The 25998-nt window shown below is 52.9% G+C and overlaps 11 protein-coding genes across 11 annotated transcripts; 4 read left to right on the plus strand and 7 right to left on the minus strand.

Moving 5' to 3' along the window:
- Window positions 1-145: 145 nt before the first annotated feature.
- On the minus strand, window positions 146-2574 carry HER10_EVM0009781 (NOL1/NOP2/sun family protein; the record flags this gene model as incomplete). Its single annotated transcript, XM_035479256.1, has 2 exons — window positions 887-2574; window positions 146-830 (listed from the first exon to the last, which is right to left on the minus strand). Exons 1-2 carry the CDS (start codon window positions 2449-2451, stop codon window positions 146-148), a joined length of 2250 nt encoding a protein of 749 aa, XP_035329902.1. The 5' UTR covers window positions 2452-2574.
- A 396-nt stretch (window positions 2575-2970) lies between these two features.
- Window positions 2971-3646, plus strand: HER10_EVM0011329 (uncharacterized protein; the record flags this gene model as incomplete). Its single annotated transcript, XM_035480764.1, has 2 exons — window positions 2971-3081; window positions 3140-3646. The coding sequence occupies 2 exons, from the start codon at window positions 2971-2973 to the stop codon at window positions 3644-3646; spliced, it is 618 nt and encodes a 205-aa protein (XP_035330082.1).
- A 1992-nt stretch (window positions 3647-5638) lies between these two features.
- On the minus strand, window positions 5639-7877 carry HER10_EVM0009943 (chaperonin GroL). The gene is made up of 3 exons (XM_035479414.1): window positions 7645-7877; window positions 7438-7579; window positions 5639-7383 (listed from the first exon to the last, which is right to left on the minus strand). The coding sequence occupies exons 1-3, from the start codon at window positions 7750-7752 to the stop codon at window positions 5873-5875; spliced, it is 1761 nt and encodes a 586-aa protein (XP_035329920.1). The 5' UTR covers window positions 7753-7877; the 3' UTR covers window positions 5639-5872.
- An 831-nt stretch (window positions 7878-8708) lies between these two features.
- On the plus strand, window positions 8709-9236 carry HER10_EVM0004856 (ricin B lectin; the record flags this gene model as incomplete). Its single annotated transcript, XM_035474486.1, has 1 exon — window positions 8709-9236. The coding sequence occupies one exon, from the start codon at window positions 8709-8711 to the stop codon at window positions 9234-9236; it is 528 nt and encodes a 175-aa protein (XP_035329269.1).
- A 729-nt stretch (window positions 9237-9965) lies between these two features.
- Window positions 9966-11528, minus strand: HER10_EVM0003902 (uncharacterized protein; the record flags this gene model as incomplete). The annotated part of the gene is made up of 3 exons (XM_035473564.1): window positions 9966-10802; window positions 11017-11297; window positions 11348-11528. The coding sequence occupies 3 exons, from the start codon at window positions 11526-11528 to the stop codon at window positions 9966-9968; spliced, it is 1299 nt and encodes a 432-aa protein (XP_035329148.1).
- Window positions 11529-12761: 1233 nt separating this feature from the next.
- On the minus strand, window positions 12762-14200 carry HER10_EVM0001999 (uncharacterized protein). Its single transcript, XM_035471730.1, has one exon. It carries the CDS (start codon window positions 14135-14137, stop codon window positions 12839-12841), a length of 1299 nt encoding a protein of 432 aa, XP_035328930.1. The 5' UTR covers window positions 14138-14200; the 3' UTR covers window positions 12762-12838.
- A 1513-nt stretch (window positions 14201-15713) lies between these two features.
- On the minus strand, window positions 15714-16650 carry HER10_EVM0003563 (uncharacterized protein; the record flags this gene model as incomplete). Its single annotated transcript, XM_035473236.1, has 3 exons — window positions 15714-16392; window positions 16464-16516; window positions 16573-16650. The coding sequence occupies 3 exons, from the start codon at window positions 16648-16650 to the stop codon at window positions 15714-15716; spliced, it is 810 nt and encodes a 269-aa protein (XP_035329102.1).
- Window positions 16651-17884: 1234 nt separating this feature from the next.
- On the minus strand, window positions 17885-18397 carry HER10_EVM0006215 (uncharacterized protein; the record flags this gene model as incomplete). The annotated part of the gene is made up of 2 exons (XM_035475807.1): window positions 17885-18013; window positions 18089-18397. 2 exons carry the CDS (start codon window positions 18395-18397, stop codon window positions 17885-17887), a joined length of 438 nt encoding a protein of 145 aa, XP_035329441.1.
- An 884-nt stretch (window positions 18398-19281) lies between these two features.
- Window positions 19282-19731, minus strand: HER10_EVM0010187 (uncharacterized protein; the record flags this gene model as incomplete). Its single annotated transcript, XM_035479655.1, has 2 exons — window positions 19282-19521; window positions 19675-19731. The coding sequence occupies 2 exons, from the start codon at window positions 19729-19731 to the stop codon at window positions 19282-19284; spliced, it is 297 nt and encodes a 98-aa protein (XP_035329950.1).
- Window positions 19732-21108: 1377 nt separating this feature from the next.
- On the plus strand, window positions 21109-22551 carry HER10_EVM0009469 (uncharacterized protein; the record flags this gene model as incomplete). Its single annotated transcript, XM_035478955.1, has 2 exons — window positions 21109-21264; window positions 21319-22551. 2 exons carry the CDS (start codon window positions 21109-21111, stop codon window positions 22549-22551), a joined length of 1389 nt encoding a protein of 462 aa, XP_035329867.1.
- Window positions 22552-24068: 1517 nt separating this feature from the next.
- Window positions 24069-24918, plus strand: HER10_EVM0013371 (isochorismatase; the record flags this gene model as incomplete). The annotated part of the gene is made up of 3 exons (XM_035482732.1): window positions 24069-24129; window positions 24203-24385; window positions 24440-24918. The coding sequence occupies 3 exons, from the start codon at window positions 24069-24071 to the stop codon at window positions 24916-24918; spliced, it is 723 nt and encodes a 240-aa protein (XP_035330319.1).
- Window positions 24919-25998: the final 1080 nt, after the last annotated feature.

Consider the following 25998-nt stretch of genomic DNA (forward strand, 5'->3'; position numbering starts at 1 on the left):
AACATCAACAACAACAACGACGCAGGGTTCGTTTCGACCTCGATCCCTGACAAGATGCTTCTTTGTCTACTACACAAGATACACTTCGAAAAGATCCCAACCCTCGTTCTAATTCATTCCTTTTGTTTTACGTTTCTTCGTCCTTTTATTTCGCAGACTTCTTCTCCTTCTTTTGCTTGGGGCTCTTGCTCTTCGGGCTCTTATCCGGCGCGGCCACGGTGGACGTCACCTTCTTCTGCGCCGGATTCCTCTCGGCCTTCTTCTCCTTGTCGGCCGCGACGGCCTTTTGCTTGCTCTTATCCTTCTTCTCGGGCGTCTTCTCTGCGGGCTTCTCAGACTCAGGGGCGCTCTCAACCTCAGCCTCGGAGGCAGAAGCGGTAGACTCCTTCTTGGCGTTGGAGGCAGCCTTCTTCGCCTTCGCAGACAAAGCGTTGGGGTCGAGACCGCGTCTGCGCATGGCGTTGCGCTTGGCCTTGAGGACGTACTCCTCGTCCTCGTCGTCGTCGAAGCCGCCAAAGTCGTCGTCGGTCTTGCCGCCGGCGTTGGACTCGTCGTCGGTGGTGATGGGAGTCTTGTCGACGACCTCGCCGACGGAGGCAGAGGAGCGGTCGCGCTCGGCCTTTGCGGGGGTGGGACCGATCTTTTGGAATTTGGCGACGAAGAAACCGTCGACGTTGTAGGTGTGCGGGTAGTAGCGGCGGGTGAGCTTGAGGGAGGGGTCGAATTTCTTGCCCATGTAGGAGGTGAAGCCCTCGCGGCCGAAGGGGAGGTTGGTGTCGACAAGCTTGACGTTGGGGCGGCGGGAGAGGGCGTATGCTACGACGGACTCGCTGTGGGGTTGTTAGTATAACTGAAAGAATCATCAAATGGAGGTGGATATGCTTACTTCTCCTCGACTGTGACGGAACAGGTAGAGTAGACAATGTAACCACCCGTCTTGCTATGGTGGTTGACAGAGTCAATGGCGGCGAGGATAAGCTGCTTCTGCATGTGCGGCAGCAGCATGAAATCCCTCTCCGTCTTGTTGGTCTTGACGCTGGCATCCTTTGCAATGACACCGGTACCGGAGCAAGGGGCATCGAGCAGGACACGGTCGAAGCCGCCCATGGGCTTGGGGAACTCTCTGGCGTCGTAGTTTGAGACGACGACGTTGCGGGCGCCGAGGCGGTGGATGTTACCAATGAGACCCTTGGCACGCTGCTTGCTGGGATCGTTGGCGACGATGACACCGGTGTTCTTCATCATGGCGGCCATGTGCGTCGTCTTACCACCGGGAGCGGCGGCCATATCCAGCACGCGCTCGTTCTCCTGGGGCTCGAGGGCCATGACGGGCAAGAAGGAGGAGGCGGCCTGGAGGATGTAGTAGCCGGCCAGGTACTCGGGCGTGGCACCGAGGGGCACGTTGCTCTCAAAGATCTGGAGGCCGACCTTGGACCACTTGCCGACGGGCTCGAGGGTGACGCCGCGGCCGATGAGGGCCTGGGCGAGGTCTCTGCGGTGGGTGCGGAGGGTGTTTGTGCGGATGACGACGGGTCGGGCCGACTCGTTGGCCTCGAAGAAGGCGAACGCCTCGCGGGGCGAGAAGAGGGAGAAGAGCTTCTCGGCGAGGTACTCGGAGTAGCCGTAGTAGGCGCAGATGTCCTTGATGAGCTGGTTGACGTACTCTGTGCGGGAGCGGCCCTCCTCGTGGAGCTTCGCAAAGTCGTCGAGCACTCTAATGTTTTCCGTGATCCTCGTTCTCAGGAGCTGCAGGTCGGGCGCGAGGAGCGTCTTGGTCTTGGCGGCGAGCTCGTCGTCCGAGTCGTCTTCGAGGATGTGCGGCTTGTCGCCGTCAATGTTGGTCTGGATGCCCATCTCCTCGAGTTCGGCCTGCGCGTCGGCGTCCTCCTCGGCCTGCTTCTGGTCGAGTCTCCGTGCGAGACCCTCAATGTTGGCCTTTGTGAGCATCTCCTCGCCGTCCGAGTCGTCTTCGTCCTCTGAGAACATGTGCTTTCCACCGCCGCCGCGCTCCTCTTCTGAATCGTAGACGGAGTCGTCGTCGGAACCATCTATGAAATCGTCTCCCAGCTTCTCTGCGGCCTCCAGGTCGGAGAACTCGTCAACCTCGTCGTCATCGTCGCTCATGTCGGAAGGGGCACCAGCAAAGTCGCCGGCATCGTCGTCGTCTGACATTTCTTCGTCCGAGTCGACAGGCTGGGGGGCCTTCTTTCCTCTGCCGTTGGCGGCCTTGGGCGCAGGCTTTCCAGCCTTGGCGCCGTTGCTCTTCTTCGCATCCTGCTTCTTCGCTGCGGCGGCATTGGCCTTGGGCGCCGCTCCTCTTCTCCTCCTCTTGACCTCGGGGGCCTCGACGGGTTCGACTGGCAGACCGGCCTTGCGCTTCAACTTTGCGAAATGCGCCTCGGACAAGGGTTCGGGCGCACCCTGCTTCTTCATACGGTTTCCGACACCCATTTTGATCGATCAATTCGTATCGAGACTTGGGTATTCGGGGTGGGGAAAAAAGGGTATCGAAGAAGTAGAAAATTCGAGATATACGGTACCGCCTGGTTCAAAGTCGGTCGCCGCTACACTGCTCAGAAGAAAAAAAAAGTTCCTTCACTTGGGTTAGAAGCGGTCCCCCCACCGAAACTTTTTCCTATCGCGCACTGACCAGCACCGATAAGATTGGCCGATAAAGCCACGCCGCCCAGACGAGCGGTCGAAGCTCCACACTCCAGCTCAGTCCGCCCCGCCATCCCTCTTCAGTGTGTCAACTCTACCTGAGCAGAGCGGGCAGTACACCAGAACACCGGACGAAGTCATTTCCAACGCCTTACCCTCCAGCCGATCATCTAGTAATTAAGCCTTCCCGACGGCCCTCTTCTATATCTCACCCAACCTATAGCTTCCTGAACTCAAAGCAACGACTCGAGCAACCCCGACCAGGCAAACTTACCGAAAGCGCGCCACATAGCTTAACATATCGCAACCATGGCTGAAGTCGTATTCGCAAGACAGTTCCTGGCGACCTTGGAGTCGCGCCCGGCGAAGCTGTCCGCCGACCATGTCGAGGACTCCAAGAACTTCCCGGCCCGCCCGCCTGTAAGCCTCATCCCTACCAATGAAGCGTTTGTAGCTATGGATAGCTAACATCATGCAGTACATCCTGCCCAAGATGCCCAAGGCCATGAGCAAGCCCTCGAACCTTGCGCCAGGCCAGGAGCGCAGCGTCAACGTCACCCTCAAGTCCCTGCGTAACCCTCCCCTGGATATCAAGCTGTCCTCCCAGTCGCTCAACACCTCTATCCTCGACATCAAGACGGCGGTCGAGGCGGAGTCACGGATACCTGTGGACAAGATGAAGCTGCTGTTCAACAAGAAGCCGGTGCCAGACAGCAAGGTGCTGAAGGACTTGCTCACGGATGGTCAGGCGTCGCTTGAGTTCTCCGTTATGGTCATTGGAGGAGCTGCTGCAGTCAAGCCTGAGCCTAGCGCTGCGGTTGCGCCCAACTCTACAGAGGAGGACATTGGAGAGGCGGCACTGGACACGGACGAATTCTGGAGCGATCTCAAGGGCTTCTTGCTGCAGAGGCTTAAGCACGAGCAAAAGGCGGAGGAGCTATCAGGGCTGTGGCGCTCAACCTGGCAGGCCCAGAAGAAGTCATAACGTAGAAATTCACGAAGCACAAGACTTGAGCATAGGTAATGGTCTAATAAAGAAGTGATTTCGTCGTCGTTATTTGGGCAACAACAAGAATGCTCTGCATTCCGGCATGAGATGTTTTCCTATGGCACTGGGTTGATATAACCAGGCGGGCAGTTCAAATCTGGAAATTTACTTGTCACGCCCCAAAAAGAAACTCGGAGTGGGAAAAAGGTCTGGGTCCCGAAATCGCCAAAGGGGGAGAAAGTGGCCCTCCATATTCATCGTAAACTCTCCATGATCGTCGTCAATCGTCCCGGAAGACTGCAGCCGCCAAAGTGTATGCTCCGTCTCACCGCGTAAGGAAGGGTATGGGTGTGTTTGAGAGGGGAAAGAGACATTTAACCAGCCATGCCCTTGCTGACGGTCTTGAGAATGGAGTCGTACTCGATGTCGTCGGCATCGTTGGCCTGGAGCTCGGTCGCAATACCAGTGAGCGAGCGCTTCAGGGCCTCCTTGGAGGAGGCGTAAACCATCTTGGCCTTTGGGACAGGTTAGCGACAAATTCAATTGAGCTTTGCGAGAGTAGCTAGTACTGACCATGACACCGGCATCATCGGGGGACCAGGCGAGGAAGGTGATCTTGTTGCTGTTGGGGTATTAGCTGCAGGTTCCAGGTTGGGTGAATGCGGGGCAACGTACCGCTCACCCTCGCCAGAGGCAAGGCTGTACTCGAAGTCGTAGACGGCGTAGCGGGGGCCCTTGCCAACAGCACCCTGATGCATTGTTAGCATTGTTAGCATTGTCTTTAAACTGCGGCATTGTGTCGCGGGAAAGCAGAGAAACATACGCTCTTGGACTTGGTCTGGGCGTTGATCAGCTTCTCGCGGAAGTTGTCGTAGTCCTTATCGGCCGAGGCCTCCTCGACGACGATCTCCTTGTTGTCGTCCGAAAGCTTGTAGATGATGTACTTGTACTTCTTGGAGAGCTTGAGCTCATTGTAGGCCGTTATGCACTCCTGAGAGACTTGCGCTCTGGTGGGGAAAATCGGGTTAGCATGCGCCGCCTTGCTGAGGTTAGGTGGCAGATGGAGCCAGCTTGTCCTGCTCCGCCGGGATCGTCATCGAACGAGCGGTAGAGTCGCCCATTAGATGGTTCGTCGGCGCAGAGGTATGAGGCTCTTCGGAAGGGGGAATTACGAACCCGGATTGAGACTGCGATTGAGATTAGCATGGTGTTTTGGTAGACGGCTGATCCTTGGAAGCTTTTAGTTACTCACCATGATGCTGGTTTATGGCGGGGGTGTGGCTAGGAGAAGAGGCGGGAAAGTGGGCTGAGAGCAGATTAGCAACTAGAAAACCAAAGGGAAATTGAATGATTTAAAACTGTTTGCCGTGCAAAGCAAAGTGAGAAATGGGGGTGCCTACTTCGAGATCGAGTGGTTCGGCCGGGAGATTTGCTGCACGGAGGGTGGTGGCAGAAAAAGAGGCAACAGCTTGCTTTCGGGTGATGAGGTATCTTGGACAGGAACGGAGGAGTTGGGTCACAGTGGAGGGGAAGCGGGCGAGAAAAACACCCGCATGGTGGGGTTGTTGTCCAGGTGAGATTGGAGCACGTGACTATCTGCGTCAGCCACAGGAGGTTGACGAATCCCACCCCAGGCGGCAGTCAACAGACAGGGCCTGAACTTGGAATCTCTTGTTGGGGGGACAGCCCATTGCAAGGGGTGACAAGCTCCTGTTGCTTGGTTAAAATAAACACAAGAAGTCATCACCAAAAACACATGATGGGTGCCTGTTTACGTGACGTGGACCGGGCTGCCCTTAACGGTTGCCTACCTTACTTGTCAGCATGAAGAAGCCAAGGAACTCTACCACTAAAAAGTAGCGGCCGACACACTGGCCAATTCTTCAAGCTGTCACTGAGCTGTTAACTAAGTAGCTACCGACCGACGTCAATCCACCGTGCACAGCTCCAGTCTAGTCAATGCATGCATTTGCTCTTTGTCTTGTTGTTCTTTAACTCATTTTGCTTTCTTCCTTCATCTTACATAACTTGCTAGTGCTATTGTACAATACAGAGCTCTCAAGTCCCCTCAGGGATACTGCTGCGTAAAAGGGGGAAAGAGGGGAGATTAGTACAAATGGCCGCAGTTATACATCCTTTTTAATAGTAACACCAGTGCCCATGCCCCTCGCCCAGTTGACTTTTTTTTAATACAAGAAGACATTTTGATCATGGATCATGTTTTTACATCATACCACCCATGCCTCCCATTCCGCCCATACCACCCATGCCGCCCATAGGAGGAGGTCCCTTCTCTTCGGGAGCCTCAACAATGGCGACCTCGGTGGTACCGAGCAGGGAAGCGACACCGCTGGCATCAACCAGACCGGTGCGGACGACCTTGAAGGGGTCAAGGATACCGGCGGCAATCATGTCGACGTACTCGCCCTTGGAGGAGTCGAAACCCTTGTTGAACTCGCTGGCGAACTCATCAGTGAGCTTGCCGACGATAACGGAGCCCTCGAGGCCAGCGTTCTCGACGATGGCACGAGCAGGGCGGGTGATGGCGTTCTTGACGATGGTGACACCAAGCTGCTGGTCGAAGTTGGCGGTCTTGACGTCCTTAAGAGCAAGGGCAGAGGCCTTAATAAGGGCAGTACCACCACCGGGCAGGATACCCTCCTCAACGGCGGCGCGGGTGGCGTTCAGGGCATCGACGAAGCGGTCCTTCTTCTCACCGACCTCAACCTCGGAGGAGCCACCGACCTTGATGACGGCGACACCACCAGAGAGCTTGGCCAGACGCTCCTGGAGCTTCTCCTTCTCGTACTCGGAAGTAGTGGGGTCGTTCATGACACCACGGATCTGCTCGCAGCGCTGGGAGATGGAGTCCTTGGCGCCCTCACCGTTCAGGAAGATGGTGTCCTCCTTGGTGATGGTGATGGAGCCGGTGGAGCCGAGCATGTCGGGGGTAGCCTTCTCAAGCTTGATGTCAAGCTCCTCGCTGAAGACGGTACCGTTGGTGAGGACAGCCAAGTCACCGAGGATGGACTTGCGGTTGTCACCGAAGCCGGGAGCCTTGACGGCGGCGACCTGGAGCTGGCCACGGAGCTTGTTGAGAATGCAGACGGCGAGAGCCTCACCCTCAATGTCCTCGGCAATGATGACGAGAGGACGTCTCAGCTGGGTGGAGGCCTCAAGAGCGGGAATGATGTCCTGGACGGCAGAGATCTTCTTCTCGGAGAGGAGGATCAGGGGCTTCTCGAACTCGACCTTCTGGGACTTGGCGTCGGTGATGAAGTAGGGGGAGACGAAGCCGCGGTCGAAGCGCATACCCTCGGTAACCTCGAGCTCGTCGACCAGAGTCTTGCCCTCCTTGACGGTGATGACACCCTCCTTGCCGACCTTCTCCATGGCCTTGGCAATCAGGTTGCCGACCTCCTGGTCACCGTTGGCGGAGATGGTGGCGACCTGGGCGACCTCCTCGCTGGTGGAAATATCTCTCTTGTTCTTCTGGAGGAAAGCGACAACCTCATCGACAGCAGCCTGGATACCACGGCGCAGGTCCATGGGGTTGCAGCCAGCGGCGACGTTCTTGACGGTCTCGGAGAAGATGGAACGGGCGAGGACGGTGGCGGTGGTGGTACCGTCACCGGCGGTCTCGTTGGTCTTGGAGGCGACGTCCTGGATGAGGCGGGCGCCGAGGTTCTCGAACTTGTCCTTGAGGGTAATTGCCTTCGCGACAGTTACACCATCTAAGAACCAGTCAGCTTATTGATGAAATCAAACTCAATTGCGTGTTTCCATACCCTTTGTGATCTTGGGGGAGCCATAGCTTGACTCAATGAGGACGTTGCGACCCTTGGGGCCAAGTGTTGTCGCGACGGCCTTAGCCAGAGTATCGGCACCAGCGAGCAGGGCAGCACGGCCCTCAACACCGAACTTCAGCTCCTGTAGACTGAGTTAGCATCCTGAAGCTGATGGCATTGCCAATGCTTCGCGACGTGTTGACGAACCTTGTGGGCGAAGCGAAGCTGCTGTCCCAGGCCGGCACCGGCACGGAACTTGCTGGGAGCAGCAGAGAGGACGGAAGCTCTCGCGCGGGAAGAAAGAGCGCGCTGCATCTTGAATCTTATTATGAGGGTATCTAGGTAAGAAAGAAGAAATACACAACTAAGGATTGAAGGTGTCGCCGGGTTTGAATCACACGTGTCGCTCCAAGGAGATGAAGTAAAAAGTTGCAGTGAGTGATAGAATTGGAGAAGCTTCCTGTCACCGGCTCCAAAAATTTATCTCGGACGTTCGGCTAAACGAGGTCCCTTCTGAGGCGCCAGTACCAAAAGGGATTAGCGCGATTGTGGGTGCATTTCTACCGTCTTCCAATGGCATCTGTCTCCATTCTCAGCATCCGCACATGGTATCCCCTAGTGACCATTGCCGAATATTGACATGGGTTCGACCATCGGAGAACATCGGCGGACGATCGACTATGGGGTTTCTCCTGAGCAACTGCACCGACTTACCAAGCAATACGAAGTATTGGACACATAGCATGAACCCCGACGTTGTAGCAGATCAGCAAACATTGGATGGCACTTTAAGCAAGTCACGAGAACTGCCATCCGAGCAATGCGTTAGCCGCATGCGAGTTACACCTAGATTCAACGGTGCAACGTTTCAAACAAGCTTCTTTTCTTAGTCTTTTCATAGGTGCGCATGCCTCGACTTTATTGCAGAAGCTCACTGTACTTGAAACATCAAGAAACGGAGCGACGGCGCCGTGGCGCCGTGATGCAACCCCTAACCTCTTGGCCGCGCTATCGCAAGGATGAGAATGCTACTACAAGGGAGTTAGAGGGCCTAATGCGCGAGACCGAGTTGAAATAGGCACGATCTTCTTGCAACATATATCCTTAATTTCCAACTCGCTTGGGCAAGGGGCCGGAGTTACCTCCTAGATGGTAGTGTTCCTGGAGTATAAGAAGGGAGTCGGAAGACGAAGAAACGGAAGATATTGCAAGATCATCACCAGCATCCAATACTCTAATCTCTCAAATACACATCCACTCTCTCTGCAAACATGAAGTTGTCACTCCTTGCCGTTATCGTGGCCTCCGCCTCTGCCGCTCAAGGTGCCATCACCTGGACTCTTGAGAAGGCCGCCAACCCCACAGCCGACCAAAGCGACGCATACACCAAGATCGAAGCCGCCATGAAGCTGGCCGTCGCAAGACACGCAAGTCAGGGCAAGGCCAGCAAGACGATCCGTGTCTACTATACGCCCGGCGTTCCCACTGCCGAGGCCAACTACAACGGTGATCTCCGCTTCGGATCGAACCGATCTTACATGAACGAGCGTACTGCGCTCCACGAGATCTCACACACACTTGGCGTTGGACAGACTGCCGCTTTCAACTCCAAATGCGCGTCTGGCGACTGGGCTACGGCATTGCCCCTGCTTCGCTCCTGGGATGGCTCCAGTGCCAAGATCAGCTGTGGCGGCTCGCACTTCTGGCCGTACGGTCTTAATTACGATACTGAATGGAGCGAGACAAACGCGAACCGTCACGTAAAGATCATCAACGCCATGATTGCTGATGGTATGTAAGGAGAGAGGGATTCTACATTTTACAGATTCGTGTACAAACTTCATCAAACGGCATTGAACTCTTTGGTTCATTCGACTGTACATACATCAAAAGACCGCAAGAAGCAAATTAGCCTGGTCTTTTGTTAAATATAACGTTCAAAGTCAAAGATATCGCAGCGTTTTTCGTGAAATTCCATGCTTCCATTTATCTTTGAGGCCTGTCATAATCGGTTATCGTGGGTCAAACGTGAGATCCGGCGGAAGTCGGTTGCGGAAACTTGAACTCAAACGCTCAAGATGACAATCTCAATGCATTGGTCTATTGTATCTAATGCTAATGATAAGTACGCCTCAGGCGCTACTAACAATTGATACAAACTGAGGGAAGCATGAAACGGAAAATGGAAAAGGCAAAACTCCCGTGTAGAGCAAAACTTTTTTTTCTACTGCACAATCTCATCAGCAGCAATCATTGCGCCGTCTGTTGCTATGACTATCACACCGTAGACACTCTTCACCCTCAGAAGGGGTCGAGGTAAGATGCTAAAAGAGGTGTGGTGAAAGAAGGAAATGAGAAGAAGAAAAGCAGAGCAAACAACAAAGGCACACACGACGGCATCTTCCTCCTATCCTTAGGCTGTCTCCAACGCCAATATTCGTAATACCCCAACGAAACTCAAGGACTCCTTATCAAGTCTAATGTGCTGAAGGTCGTGTATTGTGTTATTCTATGGCGCGCCCAACGATTCAGTGGAATTGACTGAAGTCGAACAAGTTCGCGTCGAAATCGTTGAAGCCGAATCCCTGATCGTCGCCCACGTGGGCGGAGCCCGTCGCCATGGCAAGGTGATTGGCATCTTCATGCAAGTGATGTTCACCCTGAAAACCACCGTTGAATCCACCACGATTGACATCACTGGAGCCATCGCTCAAAGCCTGAAAAGCTGGCTCATTGAGTGACGAAGAGCCCGGGGCTAGATTCGTCGTCGGCGAGTTGCCAAAGGGGGTTGGGGCACCAAAATCCTGACCATTGGGGTCGTCGAGATAGTTGCCCAAGTTGACCGGGATCGGAATGGCATATGTCGTATAGCCATTCTCGGTTCGCATCGGGTACATGATCTCGGTGCCGGATATCAAGGAAACGCCACCACTGACGCTCGCAGGCACCTTGAAAAGATAGTATGCCATGGGAGGGAGACCCTCGACATAAATCCGTGCTTCGTTTGGGGGTTCGTCGTGCTTCCAGGCTTCGATCGCTTGCCTATATAGTTGCATGTCGTTGCCCTCATTGAGATGCTGAGCTTGCCACTCCTGATTGGCTTGTTCTATCTGATTATGCTGGCTCGAATACTGCGCCGAGTGGGATGGCTGCTGCTGGATCTTGGCATCGTTCTGGGCATCGTGTTGGGCCAGACTGAACTGTTGAACGTGGTGGAACAGCAATTCTCCGGCCTGCTGTTGAGGGTTGGGAATGTCGTGAACCCGGTGACTCGGCTGCGCTTCGTCGTTGTTCACAAGATGGCCCGACTGAGCATGAGCCTGGCAAGGGTCCTGGCCAAACGGAAGCTGAGGTGACTCTCCATTCTATTCAATGTCAGTGATTGCAGAGGAAGAGTCGGTTCAAACTTGCATATTTGGGAGCCTCGCTGTCATTTAAGGAACCGTCGTCATCGAGTTCCTCCACCATGGCATCATCAGCCTCGCCATCTTCCAGCTCTCCCTCGCCTGCTGCGTTGGCCATCAACTGCTAGTTGTCGCCTTGCTGGCAGGGCTGGAGAAACGGCTCATCAAGGCTGACGGGCCTGATAGCATTCTCGTTGTCGGCGGTCGGCGCATTGATATAACCGCGGATGTTCTGGTCCCTCTCCAGGCTCTTGGCCTGGCTGGGGAGAGGTGGAACACAGTAGCCCATCTTGAGGAGTCGCTTGCGCTCTCGGGCAAGGAATTGAGTGAATGCCGTTGATGTCACTCCGGTGAAGCACTGAGGAATGATATCATCCCAGGGCATCTTGCCGTGCTCTTTGGCACAGGTATACTGCACCCAAAGGAGCGTCACAAGTAAGGGTTCTTCCCCTGTGCCTACAGTCAATCGCCGTAAAAATGATTTTAATGGAACGGATTCTACTTACTCCTCCACTGAATCAGGGCCCGGCTTTTTGGGCGAGTGGTGACCTTGACACCCTTCTTGGGGACTTTTTGTTCTTTGGCAGAGGGGTTCTTCCTCGCCGTCATGTTCTTTCGGACTTTGGCATCCTGCTTTGCCTTCGGGATATCAGGGAGCTTGCCCATCGACTTCTTGGAAGGCGCCATTTTGGCAGCTGAAAGCAAGTTTGATTAGTACCGAATGCAACCAATGAGTCGGGTGAATAGGACAGAACGCCGGTTTGCAGGCAACAAAAGAAGTCATTGGCGATATCGGAAGACAAGGGGACTGATGAGTAAAGTAAAAAAGATGCACAAAATACAAAGTGGGAATCCCTTTGTCGCAAAGAAGAAGCAATTCTTGGGTGACAGAAGGCGAGGGAAAGAAGCAGCGTGTAAAGAGAATTAGACCAAAGGAGGGATGGGGCATGACTTACCACTGTGATATCAGGTCGACGAATGAAGAGATTTTGATGGGCGATGCGTAAGTCGGAATCTTTCGAATGTATCCACGAGTTGTCAAGGAGCACTTTTCGCGGTGATCGTGATCGAGATAGATACCGGAGGGATCTACAGCGTGTGGTGTCTTGTGGTAGGCAATGAAAGATGGACGCGGAAATAGACGCGGAAATGTAGGGAAGTCAGAATAGGCGACTTTTGAGTGGGTGTAGGTGAAAGAAAGAAGAGTAAACTGGGAGCAGCTCAGGGTCGCGATACTATTGACCGCGAAGGGCGGTTGAGGCCCGTGGGTAGGCACGTCGGTATTGACCCCACTTGAGGCGGCTCGTCCGGTAGGTATGAGAGCGGCTGCCTCTAACAGAAGTAGGAGACGCGTTGGGATTGTTTGGGTTGTCGAAGCTGAGGGAGGCATACGCGTGTGGGAGACGCAGTCCTGGCCTGCCAGGCAACCCGGAACTCAGGCAGTTGCAAAAGATATAGGAATACCCTCAGGCTTTGCCAGTGACTCTATCGCTTCTGCCGATTCTTGTGCGGCACAGTACTTCTTTTTCTATGTCATGACGTCGCCTTCGAAGGACGATGATGATGTCTTCAATACGGCCCACGAATGTTACAGTGATAAACACCATGTTCTTCTCATGGTACCTTTAAGATACGACAGCTACTCTAGCGGGCGAGGAGACACGAGCTACTTTAATATTCCCTGTTGCCTTGAGTTGAAGGGTTGACTCGTTGTGAGACTGTTGCGTATGAATGATATCGGTAGATTTGCGCAACAAGGCGACAAATCCAACACAATGTTGATCTCACGAGGGAACAAAATGCTCAATGTGAAACGAATTATTAATCTCGTAGTACGTACGAGTCAAACTATCAGTGATCTACAAAACCAATTTCCTCCCATCATGCCTTCCATCTTTCCAAAGCTTGGTGATCGGATGTGTTGTGTACGTCTCAGAGGGGGGAGTGCTGGCCACAAAGTCGGACAGCTGAATGTTGAAGCCTCGTCATGAGCTTCATTACTTGGAACCCGTCTCCTTTTTCGATTGTCCTCTTCCAGTGATGACCCGCAAGAATCTTCTGAATCTCGACTTGGTGGGCTGCATGGTCATGTGCAAGGCCTGTCCAGGTTCTTGTCCTGATACTTGGACTGCAGAAGCGACAGCTCGTGCGCCACCACCAAAGAGCTCTCCGCCAGCGGCTTGGTATTGCTGCATCCGTGTAGCTGTAGCATATCCGGGGGGCTGATCGTAGTTGGATTGGTGTTGCTTGCTGTGGAAAACCTGGTGAGGGCTGGCAGAGAGTTGCTCTTTGACTGCAGCTTGAACTGCCGCGGCAATCATTGCGGGGAGACTGGAGGTGATCTGATGCAGATCGGTGGTGACGGTGTTGAGGGCTGTGTTGATCATGCCAACGGATCCGCTGAAGCTGTTGCTCTGAGATTCAAGCATGGTGTTGAGAGTGCCGAGCTGTGAGCTCATAGAGGTATTCATGGATCTGTTGAGGTTGGTCACAACAGTGTTGAGCGTGTCAAGCTGAGCAGTCATGGCGCCATCGAAGCCACTGAGCTGGCTATCGAAACGACTCATGTTGCCCTCCATGCGAGTAGCATTCATGCGCAGAGGATTGGCGACGTCAAGAAGAGTGCGCTCCGCGATCTGCATGAACTCCTCGGCGATGGTGTCCAAGTCGTCTTGGGTGGGGTTATTGATGCCCTTGCGCTGAAGTGCCGCCTGTGTAATCTCCAACATGCGAGCTTCCTTGTTGATTGAGTTCATCCAGTTTTGAACTCGGTGATCCACCTCTTGATAGTTGGCAGGGGCTTCATAGGCTTCATCACGAGCCTTGATGCGACGAGCGATGTCGACCTTGATGACGTTGTACTGCTGGGGAGGAGGGTGAATAGCAGGGTCGCCCCGTGCATCTCGGAGACGCTGAAGAAGATGGTAGTCTTCAACGATTGTCTGGGGATCTTCCATCGCAGATGTTGTATTGGGGAATTCGCCAGTCTTGCGTGCATGCTGGAGCTGCTTGGACAGTTGTTGAATGTATCCTGGAGTATAAGCAGTCTGTCCGACGAGGACATGGTTGACAAGACTGGGCATGACGGTAACGTCGGTGCGACCAAGCGCCAAAGACTCCTTGGCATCATTGGGTCCATGGCTTGGGAAAGAAAGCTCCGTCTCGGTGGGAGAATCAAGCGAAGAGAACAGGCTGTTGGTGTTGCTTGAAGTGTCGGAACGGGGCGACGAGGCGCCAGACGAGAGCTCCCAATGAGTGCCCATGTCGGCACCAGGTGAGAGCGGAGAGGCAGACATTGCGTCGCGGTGGATTGATGTCGTAATTGCAATCGCGCGATGGAGGAGGAAGAGTTTGATGACTCCGTCTGTCGGGGCGATCAGTTGTTTGTCCACACCTCGCGATCTGAGATGGAAAGGAAAAAAATGAGGCGAAAGAGGCCGCGGCCGATAAAATACTTACCGGTTGGTCCAGAAGCTGGAGATGTAAAAGGGAAGAAATACTTATTCTTCAATGACCGCGAGATGCTTTGCTTGTCGTTTGATGGATTGAACGAAAATTGATTCCGTCAATCGCTCGTCTGGTAGAGGGGACGGTTGCCGCGATGAAGAAGGGAAGAAGAAAAACAACTTCGCTGGGTTGTGGGAGGGGGGAAGAAATCAGATTTGCGTGTATGGCCCACCCAGAGGAAAGCCGGAAATTTTTGGGGGCAGCTGTTTGTGTGCTCTCGGCTGAGTTGGCCGAAAAAAGTTTGCCTTGGTGAGGTGAGGGAAGGAAGTTGGGTGAGAAGGAGATGGGAGGAAGGTGCGATGAGAAGGTGAAGTGTGGATGGAGCACTCTGGTTGGCTGCAGCGTCTCCGATTTGGGAGGTTAGGCAGAACGTCCACGGGTGCAAGTGAGCATGAGATGCTCCGGTTGGCCTCAGGTTTCTTCGAGGGGGTGAGAGGTGTTTTCTGGAAATGGAACTGGGAAGGAAGGAGGGGGTGTTGAGGGAAGTGCACCTGCCTTATGTGTTTCTACTTAACTGTGTTGCTTTTGTGACCACTCGAAGATGCTGGAAGTCAACATGCTCGGATCTCTTGGTGGCTCATTGTGATGCTATGCATGGCTTGCGTCCAGAAGATTCAATTGGCAATACGAGTTGTCCATGTGCTCTCGGATCTAGGATACCTTACAGACCATGTGAGGCGAAGCTGGCTGGTATCCGTTGAAGATAGTAGATGCCCTGGAGGTAAACGAAAACATCTGGACGTAAATGAGCAGAAGCCACGAGATTGGAATTATTGATACTACTTTAACTTGTCACATGAGATTCTCCATATTAATCACTCGCAAGATGTTCGCCTCGCACGCAGGAGCAGCACCGCCTGAAGGCCAGAAGATCTGGGACGGCAAACCAGGCATGCGGTGAAGCATTTTGGATAACATAATGGACCCTCGTGACAGACTCATGATATAGGCCATTTGGCGCAAGATACGGCAAACAAGCGTTGTGATGAATGGCAGGCACGAAAGGCTACGAGGAGGCTGTTCTTACACACGAACTAAGGGTGTCGTCGAAATTGAGCCCCAAATGCTCCGGAAGAAGTGGGATGACCCTTGCCAAGACAGTCCCACTTGCCCAATCAGGCAGCGCCACAGCGGAACCTTCAACGGCGCGCACCATGCTCGGGTCTCACAAAGCTTGTATGGTGATCATTGCGTTGCGAAAGAAGAGAAAACCACTCGTTCTATTTCTTGAGTCTCTAATTGACCCTAATCATCATCACTCCTATGTATGAGCCATCCCTGCCAGCATGTTGGTGAGCCATCCCTGCCAGCATGTTGGTGAGCCATGACGGCAACATCGTCCCTGTAGAGAGCCAATCTCCGGTCCTATTTAGAATTTGTTAACAAAGTCTCGGAAGAACTGCGCAAGAAATACTCACATATCCCGACTAACTGTGCTGCTTCTAGCTCCCCATGTATCGCGCACGTATCTGGCCATGCGTAGACTGGCATTTCCGGCAGGAATCCCCAGCCGTGATAGCAAGCTGGCATGTCGCTAAATCTCGGCATGCTCGTCGGCCTTGGCACCATCTGCATTGAACCCTCGGTATTAGTATCGCTCGAAACGGACGTGGAAGGAGGACTTCGAGATTCGCCGCAATCGTGAATCGGGCAATCGCTCGTCTTCTCCACAACGTAGAGAAGTTGCAAGTCGTCGTCATCGTCATCGCGGCTTCGGGGGATATCGTGGTACGAACCGTTGGTCGAGTCAGCGCCAGAGGCCTCGGGGTCATCCTTGACCTTGAACTGAGGCACATCCTCGGCATCATCCTCGTCATTGTAGGACGAGACAGCTGGGTGATTGGCCAGCTTGACGCGCTTCGTCTCCTTGGTGGGAGTCTCGGTGGGAGCGCGCTTGCCCTTGGACTTGGGCGTAGCCTTGCCCGGGGTCTTGGGGCTGGCGTTGCTGCCACCAGGAGAAGCAGCACTGCCAATGGGGCCAGCCTTGGATAGGTCACTAGTCTTCATTCCGAAAGGCTTGAGGATGCGCTCGAATCGCTTGGCACTGTAAGACATGCCAAGTTAGCTTTTCCCTCTAGAGCCGTGATGTGTATCATGGTAGGAAGTTTGACTTACGCAGCGGCCTTGGACGCGATGTTGCAATCAGTAGCAACAGCTTGAAAGTCAATCTGTTCTTGTTAGATAATTTGAGTCTCTAGATGCAACCAAGTAATATGGCACTTACCTTTCCGCTGGAAGAATGCTTGATGCAGTGAACAAGGAAGGTCACCTGGCCCTCAGCATCAGTTCCGACAGAAGCCATCTTGAGTCGAGTGGAAGAGGTTGAGTATGGGTATTGTTGGAGGAAGTTAAGTATGAGTAGTCTTATATGAAGACAAAGTCTGAAAGCAAGGCTCAAGAGCTGGAAGGGTGAGAGGTTGTTGTGAAGAAGAGTTGGGTTGGTGACAAGTTTTGGTGAGAGGCTGGCTCAAATAGTCTAGCTTGACCTCTGATGAACTGGATTGGCAAGAGCCCAGAAGATGAGGCGGGTACAAGTGGTTCAAGATGTGGACAGGCCAGGCAGGTGCTTGAAGGCTCTTATCAATACAGCGGGAGCAGTCCGGACAGGAACTGGATAGTCGAGACGAAAGACGACGGCTGTTTGGACGAAAGGCGGGAACAGTCTGGACGAAAGGCACGATACTAGACGACAGCACAATGATCAGGTGATAAGGCGAGAGCTACCTAGACGAGAGGCAGGGACACCTATTTCAGAATTTGGCAGACCAGGCAGCTGGCTGAAGGAATTTCACTGTCCTAGCGGGAGCACTTTGGATACACACCTGAAAGTTGAACCATGTGGTGAGAGCTATCTACCTGAGACAAGAGGCACTCACAAGTGGTTCAAAACATGAATGAGCCAGATCGGTCAAGTGGTTGAAGGGTCTGATCAATAATGAAGGGGGCGTTCTCATCGGAAAGAAAACCAGACGGAATGATGATGACTAGACGAAATAACGAGGGTTCTCTATTTAGACAAGAAGCAGGACTATGCGGTTCAAAAGGTGACAAGAAACAAGGCAGTCGGTCAAAGGAATCCAAACAAATGGCGAGCGAAATGTGGACGAAAAGAAGACCAGACGACAACACAACGATCAGACGTTATTCAGACAAGGCGAGAGCCACAAAAAGAACGGGAAAGAACAATCTAGATCTTGGGATCATTCCAAGAAATAGCTATACAGACCAGACCCTGATTGATGGACTATTCCTCGACCTAAAGACAATGTCTAGACCCAGGATAATCAGGCTGAGCTCCAGGAAATCAGAACATGGAGGGCAAGTAGGTTGGCTTCACGATGACATTATGGTTTCGAAAAAGATACGGCTTATGAGACGAGTTAGAATTGAGTTGCTCAAACTAGCATAACCTGCTATCACCCAACCCCAATCCAGATATTCCCCATTCTAAGACCATATGCAGAGAATTCCCGACTTCGTATCCCTTTCCTGCCGAGCACTGACTGGAACACAGAGTTCAGTCATAGCGGAGTCGTTTAGTCGGAGTCGCTATCGGGGTTGTTAAGCTCAGCCTTGGCAGCAGCCTCGCCATCGGTGTCAGACTCGAGCTTGCCCGAGATGTCCTCGTCGACGTCGGAACCAGAGGACTCGGTCTTCTTGGTGGTCTATCGACTGGTCAGCATTCATGATAGATAAAACATTCCGAGGGATGAATTGCAAAATCTTAGCAGGCCACTCACCTTCTTCTTGCGCTGGGCAATGCCCTTCTTCTTGACGGGCGTCTTCTTCACTCCGACAGGCTTCTTGGCAGGGCTGCCACCGCTGGAGCCATCAGTGGCGGACCAGCCATGCTTCTTGGAAATGGTACGAAGGCGGTCCCTGGCACTCTTGCCATTGGCCAAACCCATGATACCGGCGACGTTCTCGTAGTCGATGTCAGGGCGCGTGTTCATGCTGTCAAAGACAGCCTTGACGAACTTGACCTCGGTTTCCGTGAGCATGGGGACGGCGGACTCGCCCTCGGTAGCAGTGGACTTCTTAGGAGGCATTATGCTAGCTCGAGTCAGCAAATATCTTCAGTGAAGGTTTCTCAAGTATGAGATGTTTGAGAGAAAATTAACTTACGATGGCGTCTGGTGATATATGGATATCGATGTTCAGAGTAATGTTGGATTTTGCAAGTTGCCTGTGTGTCTGCTGAGTGACCTGAGAAAAGTGTGTAAAGAAGGAAGAAAGAAATTTTCGGCTTCAGCTTCAGTAGAAGGGGTTTTAAGTCCCCCATAGGCACCGGTCCATCAGTCGAGAAGGTGCCCTCACTCAGAGTACCCGCCTTGTGAGGTTGCTATGCCCGAGCCGGGCGGGAGCAGATCAGTCAACGGTCCGTCGAGTTAGGCTACCGAGGGATGCTGGCGATACTGGAAACGCAAAGAAGTGTGGAGGTTAAATAACAATGGAGGCGAGGAGAGGCAAGAAGAGCAAAGAAAACTGACAGTTCTGATGGAGAGAAAGACAAACAACTGAAGAACCTCATTGCAAGTGACTTCAAGGTTGTTTTGTTGTACCTAGGTTTTCCTTACTGACGTGTCGAGGCCTGAAGAGCTCGGGTCAGACTCAATGGTGACGGATAGTGGCTTCTGGGTGTCGCAGACTTGCTCATCCTAGGTATCAGGCAAGACATTAAGCGTAATACCACACATTGACAGATGTTACTCGAGTGGCGTATGGACTTGAACATTCTCAGAAGTCACGATGAGAAGGGAAACGATGTTTTTTGTAAGCTCGAGATCGTATTGAGTTCTTAGCTGGGCTCTTCCCAGACTCTCCTGACGCCGTAGGCATATCGCATAGGGCACGTCTTGGAGCCATCTCTCCAAAGATCTCCGTTCCTGAACATCCACTCATTCTCGGCAAATCTGGTAGTCGAGAAGTCTTCTTAGATGTCGAACACCTCTTCCTTGGTCTTGATGACATCCTTGTCATCATCGGCCTCTTCCTCCTCCTCCTCGTCCTTGACGATCTTCTTGCCCTTGGCGGCCTTGGCGCCGACTCGTCCGGTGGTCTTCTTGACCTTGGAGGCAGAAGTCGGGGTGCTGGCAGAAGCCTGCGAGGCCTTCTTCTTGGGGGTGGCCTGGTCAGCCGGGGCGAACTTGCGCTTGATTTGGCCCCAGCGAGTCTGAAAATCACAGAGTTAGCACATGTTGACTGCCTAAGTACTTTGTCAAGTGGAACGCGAACGTACACGAGCGACACCTCCACTCTTGAAGCCAGCGGCAACCGCGAAGCTGTCCCAGTCAATGACAGGCTTTTCTGTCATGTGCATGAAGACATGACACATGAAGTTGACATCGGATGCGGACATCTCGGGAAGGTTCTGGTCAGCCATGATGTTCTTCTGAAAGATTTTTTGTCAGTTTGATAAGTTCACTTTGGAAGTAATGATCGGATAGAGCATACTGTGGTAAGTTCTTAGTGTGGTAAAGGTTTTTGATGTGCGGCCGAGATATTTTGGCTAAATTTCATCAGTATTTTGATTTTAACAACATTGTTAGTTGAAGAAAGACTTACTCTTATCTTGGTGACTTGGTGAGTGTTGCAGAAGCAGGTATTTTGTGGTTATGGGCGCGTGGTTGTGGGGGATGAAGATGTTTTGAGGCTCACTTGCGTGTGGACTATTTTCTGTCGGGAGGACGAGTGAATCGGAAAGGAAAGAGGAAAAAGAGTTTCGTGCTGCAGTCAAGAAACGGAAGGAACTAGGCAGATGGAAGGAAGTATGGGTTGATCAGGCAGCGAGGCGGTCGACGGTGGTTCCGGTCTTTCATACTTACCTAGCAATAAGGACCAATATGTGCATTTGACCTCGATTCTGATAGAGGCCTTTAAAACATGGTAGGCAAATCATCACAGTTCTCAAGTGAGTATGAGGCCCAGGCAATTGTGTATGTCGCTAGGTTATCAAGGGCCATTCAACGTTGCGGACTTGACATCTAGACGTTTGACTCTGTTCACATACCTACACGTTGATGACATGTCTGAAAATCGTTTCTTCCCGAACGCCTAAGATTGGTATTATCCTAGGGCTATGTGACGAGATGGCATTCGATTTCAGCAGCTACCGGTTGCCATGGTTCTCCTGGGTACAGCTATGGCAACCACGAAGATCGTGATATTGGTTGAGTACAGATAAACTCAAGAGATCCTCACTCTTTCCAAATGCTCAGGTGGTTAGATTTGTACATTTAATCAGGATTTGGAGCATAACAGTCCTGGATTCATGTCCGCAAGCTGTCACATTCCTTTTGGTATAAGGATTAACTCGTGCATTTCGACCGGCAGTTACTGGCAGCCACCTACCTGCCTAATAATTGTACACATGATATGGAAAACCTCATGCTTGAAGCAAAAGTCACGGCCAATGGGGTTTGCAGGCATGTAGATGTTGGCTATGGCTCTGATGGGGTTCTTCACACCCGACCAACATAACAGAGTCCTTGGCGAGCCGTTGGTTCACGACTTAACCCACCGAATCGGGAATACTGCTCGTTGCATCCTCCAATCAGCGATGAACATATCGAAGAATGTTTTGAGGGGCCTGGAGAAGGTGCCAGGGTGAGGTAGTCTTTTCCGATACGGCCGCAGTTCAATCTGATGCGGCACAAGACGACCCCGTCCACTAGGTTCTATGTCTTTTGCCATTTTGCGATATTCGAGTCCGAAAACCTGCAGCTCCCTCCAAATCATTTCGATGCAGAGCTACTCAATTATGCCAAAAGAAGAAGTCTACGATCTTCATCCTCACGGTTGGGAGAACGACCCAGAAGTGGAGAGATTTAGAGTCTCTACCCTAGATTATTTGACGTGCCAAACATACAACCACTACGCCGTCTTCTTCCGCCTAGACGATGCCGCCAAACCAAGAGTGATTGAAGTTCTGAAAGCAGGTCTTGAGAGAACGCTGGCTCAGGTCCGCCAGTTGAATGGCAGAATCGAGAAAGACCCTTGGGGCAACTACTCCTTCACCAAAAGAAAGGACTCGACCGTCCGCTTCGTCATTCAATGGCTTGATGCCCCAGAGGATGCCGACAAGTATCCGTCTTTCGATAACATCGAGAAAGCCAACTTTAGCGCCGTGTCACTTGGCGACCTCAAGCTCTGGGCCGTGCCGCGGATGACCTACGGCGAGAGGCCCGAGGCGACTCCGGAGCGGAGTCCTGTCACGGCGGGCTTCAAGGCAAACTTCGTCCGCGGCGGGCTCGTCTTCAGCACGCACCACCATCATTACTCCCAAGATGTCATGGCCTGGGCCGGCTTCATCCAACAGCTGGCCAAGAATTGTTCTGCGTATAGCAATCACACTCCCTACCCTTCGTGGGACCCGGCCTGTAATGATGTCTCCCGCTTTCTCAAGCCCGAGCCTCCAGAGGAAGAGAAGGTTGACGGACCACCGCCGCCTGATAGACATCCTGACCACAAAGTCGGAATCTGCCTTCTCTTTCATCTATCAAAGAGTAAAGCCGCTCAACTGAAAAAGCTTGCAAAGCCCGCGGATGGCACATGGATCTCGACTTACGACGCCTTTTCCGCCTTCATGTGGCGGCACATGACTCGTCTTCGAGCCCCGGTGTTCAAGACTCCGCCAGACTCAAAGCTCTTCTGGTGCGAAACCATCGATATGCGTCGACGTCTACACAGCCCAAAGGTGCCCGCTCGCACCCAGCAAAACGTCATGTACGTGGCCATGTCGACGACCGCACCCGTGGAACAACCCACGGTATCAGAGCTTATCTCAGACTGGCCGTTTTGGAGGGTGGCTCGGTACGTACGCCAGATGACGGACAGTGTGACGCAAGAAAGTCTCGACGAAACACTCAAGATGGTGGCGACGATCCGCGTGAAGTCGAGTCTCAACTCGAGAATCGATTCGCACCCGCCCATGTCGACCATTGTGGTAGACCACCGTGACGCCAACATTCCATCGGCAGACTTTGGCTTCGGGAAGCCGGCGACTTATCGATACCTGATGGGCCGAATCTCTGAGGGTGGTGTTCTTGTCTACCCGCCTCGGGATCCGACGCCTGAGTCAGATGAGGGTCCAGAGATTGCCATCATGTATGAGAAGGAACTGGCTCAGGCGCTCATCGAGGACCCTGAGTGGAACAAGTTCTTCGAATACAGGGGCGTTGATGCCGAGCATACCGATGTGTAGATAGATACCTGAGAAGTGCTATTATCGACTTTTTTCTACTCTATCTTCTGGGTGGATTGTTCAAGCCATCATCAAGTTTCCAAGCTGTCGATTCGGTATTCTCATGAGGAAACTCAATTCTTACAGTAACAATTTCTTTTCCCAACCAATTCTCCCTGTTGTCATAGTTTGCAACCCCTAGGTATCATCTGAGCCTGTTCAATACCTAAGGTAAGTGACGTTTGAATTATGTCGCGTAGCCCGGGACCTCAGTACCTCAGTACCTGGTATGTCCAAATCGAGGTAAGTACGGTTAATGCTGATATTGAGAAGAGCTTGGAAAACTGATATGAGAGGTGCCAAGGAACACCAGTGATGCTTTCTTGCACCAGACATAGCTCCCACGTGAACAGATGGGTGCTGACACACTCGCAATCTCAGCTTAGGAATCGGCGCCTCCACTCTGACATGGCGGCATCGGTCCCCGAAGGTCTCCACAACGGAGCGGGACGCATCTCACCAAGCAAAGCCATCGCCTTATCAAATACCGACATGGTACTTAGCTAAGCCGCCAACGTCTGCCCCGTCTTCCCATCGCCAAGTAGGCAGGACGTCATATTTTGCATCTTTGCGTCGGCGGGGCTGGGGAAATGAGATGCTGCAACTCGCCTATCTTACTCAATGCTTTGCTAACCCTGCCTGCTCTGCGTTAGGTAAGGTAGATTCTTCTCGGTCACATCGAATTTGTCGAGCTTAGTCAAACCCACGCATCGAGGGCGACAATCTCTCAGCAACGAGATCTCGGAAGAAAGACCAATTTCATGATGGAGACCGGATTTACAGAGAAGAGCGGCACTGGTAACATTTCTCCGCAATCTCAATATGCGTGGTGGGTCGCACCGAGCGGAGTTCCACCTCAAAGCAACGCAGCGCCGCTCGGTAAGCGTGAACCACCCAATGACAAACATCGCAAACTACCGAAGAGGCTTGAGGGTTTCGCTGTGGCATTGGATGAACCAGGGGAGCTTACTAACGTCCAACGGTCTGGTTACCGAATGCTTGCCAAAAGCCATGCGACTTTTCTCCATCGTCGACTTCAGCATGTTTCCTAATGGGGAAATTTCCCATCAAGGAGGGACAGACAAGGCTTTGGCGATGCCCTGCATCTTGCATATCGACTATTCGGAAGCGCTCCCTAAGCTTATGGGATTCGGTTCTATTGGAAACCCCACATGTCGATAACGTGCTTGGCTTGGTCATTAACAGCCACGCATTCGTCCACGATGCTAGCTGAACGGAGTCTACTCCGAAATGAGGGACTTTGGCTACTGAGGTTACTGATGTTACTGTCACTGGAGGGCGTTTTTGCTTCCGCTGTATATCGTTAGAATTCTGTATAAGAAGAGAGAAGGGTCTTGCCTCTAATCATCGCTTTTTCTTCCATCCTCATCCAGCAGACAAATCCAGAACAGTCTCCTTCATCTCAAAGACTCGAACAACTCCCCAAAGGTCCATCCCTCAAAACATCCTCTCTCAAGATGAAGTTCTCCGTGACTGTTGCCGTCTCGGCGCTCTTCTCCGCCGTTGCCAACGCTGATGGTAAGATTCCCACCCAATGACTTCATCTCAAGTCTTCCTCGATGCAGCACAACTTTACTGACACGAGCCAAAGCCGTCCCCTGGGAGAGGCTCAACAAGAACGACTCGATGCTGCTCGTCGTCGACATGCAGGAGGGTCTCTTCAACCTCGCCCGCGACTTCGATCCCACACTCTACCGCAACTCGATGCTCGCTCACTCCTCCCTGGCCAAGGTCTTTGACCTCCCCGTCGTCCTGACCACCTCCGCCGAGACCGGTAAGAATCCCAACAGCTCTCCGAAGCCTCTCGCCCTCTGACAAACAAAACCAGGTCCCAACGGCCCCCTCCCCCAGGAGATCCTCGACATGCACCCCACCGCGCCCCTAATCAAGCGCAACGGCGAGGTCGACGCCTGGGACAACGCCGACTTCCGCGACGCCGTCCGCGCCGCCAACAAGTCGCAAATCATCCTCGCGGGCATCACCACGGACGTCTGCACCACCTTCCTCGCCTTGTCGCTCCGCGCCGAGGGCTACTCCGTCTGGGCCAACGTCGAGGCCTCGGGCACCACCACCGAGCTCATCCGCGACGTCTCCAACGACCGCATGGCCGCCGCCGGCGTCCAGGTCGTCTCCCTCTTCTCCATCTCCCTCGACCTCATGCGCGACTGGCGCAACACCCCCGGCGCCCTCGAGCTCTTCTCCTGGCTCGACACCTACTACCCCGCCTACGGATACATTGCCCGCGGACACCGCGCTGCCGTTAACAATGGTTCCGTCTCCGCGGCGCAGGAGACTCTGCCTCTGTAAGATAGAAGCAGCAGCATGAAAGGTTGGGTGTTCTCTGGTTTGAGAATGGGAGGATGGTATGATTCCCGAAAATAATGACTGTGGAAAATCCTGGGTGGTCCAGGACGCTCGGCACAGTTCCAAGTACTTCATCTTCTTGTCTCTCATTGATGGGCCTTTGCGGCTATTATAGAGATTGGCATCGTTCAGGTGTCTTTGTTTCGCAACATTTCAGAATGGACTCAGAATGGACATAATAGAGAACTTTTGACCGATCTCGTCTCCAACATGATACGAAAAAGTGAGAAAAAGCTGCCCATTCTCGTTCTTGAAGTCGGCCATGGAACAGCAAGACATACAAAAACCGCCCATTGTATACCACAACTTGTGGTGAATTGACTCAGTTTTATACTAACGGACCGTTTGCAGATCATCCAAAGTGACCCAGTCCCCCGACTTCCCAAATCCCGAATAGGCAAGTCGCGGGCCACCCGGCGCCGAACACACGGACCAGCACGGGGCCGGTGAAGTGGATACCCACGCCGGGGCCAGATGCAGAACGCAACGTCTTCCTCCGGGGTTGATAAGTGGGAACATTGACGCGGCCCGACGAAGCGGTCTACAGGGAGGGCTGTATAAGTGATCAGCGGTGAGCTGCGTGCGGTTCATGTAGGTTTGACAACCGCCGCGGATGCCGGGGGAGAGGTCCCACGCGAGAGGGAAGCCAGGGTTGGGGACTGTCCGTGTGCGGATCAAGCAGCACCGTTAGGTTTCTCAGTATTGAGTATGCGTGTTGTTGCTTTTAACGGATACGGTGATGAACGGATGAGAAGATCTCGATGGTTGGCATGTATGCCCCTTAAGGGCTGTTCACAGGAGTCTCTGGATTCCGGCTTCACTTTCAGCTCAGGGGTAAATGGCGTTTGCGGATATTGTGCCTGACCGCCATACATACCTCAGAGCGCCATTCGTATCAAACTTACGGCACGCTCAGGTACAGCCTCATGATGGGACCTCAAAGTAACACGAAGACTGTCATCAGTTGCGAGAAACATCGGACGCCGAAGGCCAATCCTCATCAAGGCGAGGGTTTTCTTTCTA

This window comes from Colletotrichum scovillei, assembly GCF_011075155.1.
Source record: "Colletotrichum scovillei strain TJNH1 chromosome Unknown Contig00009, whole genome shotgun sequence".
Lineage (NCBI taxonomy): Eukaryota > Fungi > Ascomycota > Sordariomycetes > Glomerellales > Glomerellaceae > Colletotrichum > Colletotrichum scovillei.